Here is an 8,109-nt window from a genome sequence, read left to right as displayed (position 1 = left end):
GTATTTACATTACATTCTGCATGTGTTGCCTTATGTGGCCAAGTTTTGAGGTGTCATATTTGTTCTTGAGGTGGAACGACAGCTTGTGAACGGTGGGATGTAGAAATATTATTATGTATTTTGAAAGAAGTTTTATCAGAAGCGATGAAAACACGTACAACTTTCTCAATTCAATATGCATTTAGAATTTTGGATGTGCTATGTGGGTACTTATTTTGTATTATAAAGGTTACATACAAGTTTATAAAACTGTTCTATCTACATAATATTGGATTGTAAACATAGTCGAGTTTTATTATAAAATATTATTTTTAATACTTATTACGTTTTTCCATACTAAATATTTTTTAATACAATTTTATTTTTATTGTTCTACGTTTTCATTAATAGTAATAGTATTTTGAAAATATAATTGAAATTCAAAAAATGGCAGCAAATTGACAAGTTACTTTAAAATATTGCAAATTTGCGTTTAAAAACAATTCTTTTGATAACATGATTGAGAAATATTGTAAGATTGGATAATGAAGTTTTTCGCACTCATAATTCGCTCACTTATCGTCCATATATAGAATTTCCATTACATGTAAGAACTGAGTGGAAATTTATTTCAAATAGACTTACTTTAGGTTACCTAAGGCAAAAGTTACATGTGAAGTTCATGCAGATGTAAGAACTTAAATCGAAGTTTGAATAAGAAGTGCTACAGTATTTCTTTGCTCTATATACTTTAAGATTTTAAAACTGGGATACGCGCACAGAATCGGAAATCCAACAACACCTGTGCAATATTGCTCTAGATTTCGTTAACAAATAGCTAGGTGAAAATATACGGAACGGCCGTGAAAAATTTAAAATGTTTACGCAGTGAACTACGAAACATGTTATTTGTGGAAATCTGGAGCGACCTCGCGATGAATGAATTTATGGGTAATTGTATAATGAATCACCAATGAATGGTTATAGTTAAAAATATGTTAATTCATCACTTAATATAAAATAACTAGCTGACCTGCGCAACTTCGTTTGCGTCATATTTTCGCCGTTATTACAATATTTTTCTTTGCTTTTGTCGTAGCACGACGCTACACAGCCCTTAGCTATTTTATAATATTAATTAGACTAGTGTCATGCACGTGGCTTCGCCCGGATGCTCAAACTTTATGAATTCCGTATATATCATATCCGTTAGCGTAATATACATATATATCGTTAGCGCAGGCGGGCGCACGAATTCATTATCATCCATTAAAAAAATATTATTATCCATAATGTTCTAAGGGAAGGTTATATTACCGACCGTCATGACCTTCAGGATTGAGGATATCGGTTCAAGGGTGACCTATCTGGTCAGTATTGATGATAAAGCAACAATTGCAAGGTTGAATACATATGGAACCTTTATCGTCTGTCAATATTAACTAACCCGCCTTATATTTATCAGTCAACATTCTTTATCTTACCTTCAGCCGTTTTCTATGTAAGTGAATCCTGTGACTAATGTATATTTAATATAAAAGTAGAAGAGTTTGTTGGTTTGAACACGCTAATGTACGGAACTACCAATCGGAATTGAAAAGATTAACATTTGACAGCCCAATTCTTGTGGAAGCCTATTCCCCTTCGATCTACCGATCTATCCTATGTCCAATTCAAACGGAGATCGAAATTATATGACGGCTAGAGCCGAGGTTCCAACTCCTAGCTTCGTGATTAAACCCAAATTAAGTATAATTAAACCCCCTAGAGACAGTGTCCTCAGACTAAAGTCGTATCCGTCAAGCAGGAGTTGACCTTCAGCCGCTGCATAAGTCCTTCCGCGGGTTTGGAGTACCATCGACACTCGCCCCCTGAACTGTAAAGGCCAGGTGCAGCCAACAACAGTAGAGTAGTCCGAAAAAAAGAAAGCCTATTATTACTGCACCGGCTTTCAACTACTACTACTACTTTACTATACATCACTCTACGACTCTTAGAACAGAACAAAACGTTAAAAAAATATTTGTTACGAGGGGAAAAAAGGTAGGCAGCCTTTTTTAAACTCATTTATACGTATTTATAAGAAGCGTTTCCAGTAGATTTTTCTCGCCAATTTTTTCCAAAAAATGATTACATATAAATAACACCAAATAGTTGAAAAATTAATAAAACTTCATTTCTGAATCTGTATAGGATGTCATGTTTTCCAGCTATATTTAAATTACATCAATAACAAAATCATCAAGTATCTAATTTTGATTGACTAATATTACATGATATAACTAAAAACATTCTTTAGTTTCTCTGTATATTTTCTCAGAATTTTGTTAGCTGCTTAATTACATGCTTCCATAACTCTTGTGAAAAATAAAACTTACTTCTCACTCATCATCACTTCTTTAGCTTGTGCTGTTAATTAAAAGTGCACTTTAATTATATAATACCGACCATACAATAGTTTATGAGGGAGGATATTGTTAGTAATGGCATTCTCAGGTTGTTTCTTGGTTAATGAATGGTGAATTCTCCACACCAGGCTGACTAATCCGACTCAAAGCTCGTCTTATTATACTCCACTGGCGCTCTGGAAGCGTATACCGCTAGCGCCAATTTTTAGTAACAATTAAATGAGTACTTAATTGTTACAAAAAATATGATATATTTATTAAAAACTATTTGAGAATTTTCAAAAATTCTTGTTATTTTCTATAAAATCTTTTCCGTTTTTAGCTATAGAGGTTTTTCTTACAGTTTTTGTAGCCGTAGTGTACGAGTAAGCAATTTGTTATCGGCAGCCCAAAGTTTTTGTAACACACAATCACATTCACCGACTATGAGCAAGTGCAGTAAAATGCAGTTGTTTCGACCAAGTTGCCTGACGAGTTCTTGTCTCTTTCCTTCCCATAGTTACGCGCGGCGTCGAAGCGCGAGAGGCTTATCAGGTAAACGATTCGTGGTTGGGTTGACGTTTGAAAGCCGGTGCAGTAACAAGTCGCGGGTTGTGAGCGTTGCTCGTGTCCGTTCCATTTATGTTCACATTTCTCGTATTTACAAACTTTACCGTATTTTTGTTTTGATAGTGACATTCACTTCGGCCGACGTGGTGTGTTCCCAAACTGTGACGCGCTACTGGATTGTGACAATGTTTTATTAATGAACGTTCTGTTAAACCATTGTTTTAATTTCATGTGTTCGTTAGCTGGTGTTTTAACCTTGTGTTTGTTGATTGACGTGAGTTTTTTTCGACGGGAGCTATTTTGGCGCGTATGATGTAAGCGGCCTGAAGTCCGGGGTTCGAGTCCCGCGTGTTGTGATGGGACATACGAGGCGTTGAAGATCATGAACACGTCTATGATAATGGTAAGTAGATGAAATAAAATTATAATTGTAGGTTTGGAGAACTGAAATAACTTACGGCGTGTTATCACTATTTTGATCCCGAATATATTATAAGGGCGAGGGAGGACTAAACAATTAAATTAGAGGAGGAGAAAAAAAACAACGTCGAACTCTATACGATGTCGTCTAGTCTATGTGTCTAAAATCTATCTTGTATGAGTATGTGCCTATTTCCAGGAGTAAGTCCAAAACTGATTCTAGGTACCCTGTGAGTGTAAAGGCGTGAAGGTACAATATTTATACAATTAAAATAAATAAAAAAAAAATGTTAATGTGAACGAAGTCGCAGGTAACTACACAGATATGTATGTCTGTATAGTAGGTATATATCTATACTTAGACATATAAATCAGCCTAGTTACCACAAGAATACGGTGGAGACTACGATGGCATTGCTACACATATGTGTGGGTTATCATGTTTGGTTAGTTGGTATTCAAACCAAGCACATTGTATTATAATTCAATTAATTCGATATCATTATTAATGCCGCATTCGGAAACGTGCCTTATAAACCTACGAGTACCTATGTAAAATCTTTCTAAAATATTCGTTTAATTGACGTCTTCGGTGGTCTAACGGTTTAGCTAATCGTATTACTTCCGATGGTCGCGGGTTCGATTCCTCGCATTGTACAAATAATTCTATAAATATTTATATTATTACCTGTGCTTTATTAAATCGTTTGTTTTAAATAAACAATCGCACATTATTTCTTATTTCGGAAATTAATAATTATTACAGATTTTTATACGTTATAAAAATCTGTAATAATTATTAGTTTCCGGTAGTGACACAACTCTATTTAAGAAACGCAAAAGCTGGCAATTTAGGTAATGTCAAAGTGTTTGAGAATAAACAAAAAATGTACAAATGTACCTACATCCTAAACTCCTGTACACACGGTAGGTCGCGTGTCATTCATTCACTTATAGTAGGTACTTAATTATATTAATAGCTACGTAGATAATTGTTTCATTGCCACTACAATGAACTACAAGGCTATTCCCAGGATATCAGCTCTCAGGTATACTATTAGTACTGTATTTATTGCTGGAAACCATTTAGGTGAGAGTAGAAACCGCAAGTAAAGTAGATTAAAGGATACTAAATTTATCATAACAGATTAATGTAGGTTTGATGGCCACGGTAGTCTAGCGGTTTAGAACCCCGCTTTACTACTGATAATCTTGGGTTTGATTTTTCACAAAGCACAAACATTTATATTTAGGAGTACGATCGTTTGTTTTGGTATGTGAGCTTTATATGTAGGTTTAACTTTGGGACTAGATGGTGGTGTGTGAATTGTAGTGTATTATTATAAAATATAATATACTTAAAAACAAATAATCAATAAACATATAATCATCTGGCAATTCTTTTGTGGACTCCAGATACAGGTTCGCCTAATGCGGTGTCCAATGTATAATCAACTTTACGATATTTGTATGTTTTAAAATAAATAAAAAAAAACTTATAATACTAGTGGACAGCAAAATATATATATAAATACAACAATGCTAATACTTATTTTTATGGTGACACAGTAAGAATATATTTGTGTTACAATTCCTTCTTAGCATTTTATAAACTTTAACGTGATGTTGTAAAATGTGACTAAGAATAAGGGAACCAAGCACAATAGTTTTAATAATAAGAAAATTTCAAAATATATTTTAGTCCACGTTGTTTAGTAATAGCATAGATAACATAATATTACATAGTAATAGTACTCTAAATCAGTTGTCGTTTCATAAAGAAGTTGCAATGACGAAATCATGATGTAACGTCTAGACTTTCCTACCATAACAGTGATCAAGAAAAGATAAAATTATAGATCAAAAGATAACATTGTAGCGATGATCAAAATCTTATCTCATATATATCTTAAGTCTAATAGCAAGGTTGGCGCGTCTAAAATTCAGCGCCTTGAACTTAAAATCCAAACTCTAAAACTTCTAATCTCATTCGTATGACTGAGTTTATTAATGATACTATCCTAATAAAGATAAATCCTCTAAGATTCTCTGGTCCAAAAACTACCTCTGAAACATCTGTATTTCCTCCCTTTCTTATCGACGCACCATACCGTGTCCAGCCACGTCATTTGATCCGCCCTATACCAATCGTACAGATTTTTGTTTATTAATTACAAGTAACAATTTAAATTTAGTAACATTACATATTTGTAACGGAAAATAGGTTTTACATAACACTTCTGTTTGACGTGTACTGACGTAATTGAGTTTTTGTTACGTTCATGATTGTCATGGCCTTGTCCAATAATTTGGAGTGTCGGAGCCATTAGTTACTACTTAATATGTATCTTGTTTGTAATCACAGCTGTGTTAATCGTTGCGAATACAGAGAATTATATTGAATTTGTACCTATTCCAGTTTTTTTATCTGTACAGTAGCGAGGTCTCGGTAGGCTGTTCGGACTGCGTACAAGCGTATTTGATGATTAATAGCAATCTGGGGATCCCAAAGAAGAATCTTAGATTAAATCTCTTGATTATTAATGAAAATTAAGTACAAATCTTCACGATGAAAACCCACATGTTGTAGTCTCATAGTAAATGCCTTATATTTTGTTGTTGTTGCTGACGTACTGGCCACATACTTTAGTTCATATGTTGTATTTTTTATTATTAAGAATTATTATTAATAAAATATCTGTATTTAGAACATTAGTGTGTATTATAAAGAAATGTGACAAACAACGACACACGAATATTAGGCATAGTACAAATGACTATCTGTTAATTGAAGTAGTCCTAATCTTTATTTTCATCTAAAATAATTTGGACAAACAATCTTTGAGAGACTATTGTATTCAATTTTAAGTAATTGAACATGTGAATATAAATGAATATAAATGTTTAGATATTAGAATATATAGATAGATACATATCCATTTTAAATCCAGTACTTTATATTTCATATATATTTATTCATAAACGGTACTTAAACTATTATACAAACATATCCACCGTTTATCAAATCGATAGCAAATACGTTTCAACAAACAATATCATTTTTCTGTGTTAAATTATTTTACACGCATCCGTCTGTTTATGTAAAATGATAATATATTAAATGGATTGCTATAGAAGTAATATTTAGGTATTATTGCAACATTATTGTACGGATAGTAAATTGAATAAGATATATATAATCACAAATATGATTCCAGGTAGAGTACTTAAAGGCATTATTGACTTTTAACTCTCAACACTGTTGCACTGAAAAACTCGAACTTACGCTAACCGTCGCCTGTTAAAATAGATTAGGATAGTTTAAAATATTTATTATTACAAGAGAGTTAGTAGGTATTACAATTCAATACAAAGTTTGGTATTACTACAAATACCGATGAGGTTTTTTTGTGTCAAGTCGTAGTAAGTCACGGAAGTCGTCGTTATACCTATTATTGTTGTTATTTTTTTTATATTGAAGTTGTAAACAGTAGGTTTTAAAGAAGTTTTCAATTTGTTTGCGTTTTCATTTCTTTATTTCGACTTTTCGACTTCCGTCTTCATATGTTTAGCTGAATTTATATATGACAGTATTTTACTCATTATTAAAACTCATTTTTATGAACATGCTTTCATAGTGAGTACCTTTTAAAATATTAAATTTCATTTTCCCACAATGCGTTTTTGCAATGCTATACAAATTTACATTAATACCATGCTTCAATGGCACACCGTCTTACCAAGCCCTTTATGCGCTGTTAAATTGACCATTTACTATTGCCCGAGGGTTGGATATATTCTCAAGGTATTATTATTCTCATAGTAATATACTGCCGTGACGTGCGTACCTAATTCACATTATATATTTTTGGAATAACGAAGGATAGTGTTCGTCTTGGAATAAACAGGAAACATACAATAAAAATCACTAGGTTTCATTATAATTTTGACGTGATGGCGTTGCTTGTGGTATTATATTATTTTATTAGGTATCAAGTGGTTATAGTGTAATGTAGTTTTATTCTCTGCTTTATTTTATATATATGAGATATTTTTTCGCGTATCATATATGTGTATCCTAAAGAAATATATCGACACTATTTTCAAGGAATGTTACTATAAATAGGTCTCTATCAGAGCAGGTAATGTATAAAATACAATTTTAATTTGCTTGGATAGATTTTAATAAATTTAGAACAATACATTTTAAAAATCCGTGGCTCTCAACTCACACTTGCCAAGATTACGAGGCAATTTTTTATCACCCACCTCGCTGCCTATTTGGTTATGAAATATACTGTTTCCAGGTTTGTGGAAGATTAGATTGGTGCCTTTGCATCTTGGCACCTCACGATTTATTGCATTAGAATTTTCCATGTATTTGTAATGTCGGTATATCTTTTTACATAGCTTCTTTTATAATATTATATATATATTTTTCAAACAGTTTCATTGGGAGGATGATACTTTCTGTTATTTATTACGCACATGTTACATATTAATGTAATATGCCATATTGACTTACAACTATGCGAAGACAATAGTTATTTTAAATTGATAGAAAAGAAAACTAGGTTTTTATGATATCATTATCTTATCTTAACTTATCAAAATTATTTACTATTTGTTTGTGGTTTACCTATTTTAAACATTAAGTATTGACAAATATGTACTACTAATTTTTAATATTTCATACAGGTGAATTGTAGTTATATTACCTAAAAGTTATATATCACAAATAGACAAATTTAAT

The 8,109-nt window shown here is 32.2% G+C and overlaps 1 protein-coding gene across 1 annotated transcript in view; it reads left to right on the top strand.

Annotated features, from left to right (window-relative positions):
- Nucleotides 1-2,978: 2,978 nt before the first annotated feature.
- Nucleotides 2,979-8,109, top strand: part of LOC131848112 (uncharacterized) — a 129,916-nt gene continuing 124,785 nt past the window's right edge. The window contains exon 1 of the mRNA XM_059197868.1: nt 2,979-3,339. Within this exon, the coding sequence (XP_059053851.1) occupies nt 3,319-3,339 (21 nt within the window). The 5' untranslated portion in view covers nt 2,979-3,318. The remainder of the gene's footprint in view (nt 3,340-8,109) is intronic.

The sequence above is a fragment of the Achroia grisella genome, unplaced genomic scaffold (assembly GCF_030625045.1).
Source record: "Achroia grisella isolate CSIRO2021 unplaced genomic scaffold, CSIRO_AGI_Agris_v1 utg546, whole genome shotgun sequence".
In the NCBI taxonomy this organism is placed as follows: Eukaryota; Metazoa; Arthropoda; class Insecta; order Lepidoptera; family Pyralidae; genus Achroia; species Achroia grisella.
The sequence above is the reverse complement of the archived record's forward strand: the minus strand, read 5'-3'. Positions and strand labels throughout refer to the sequence as shown.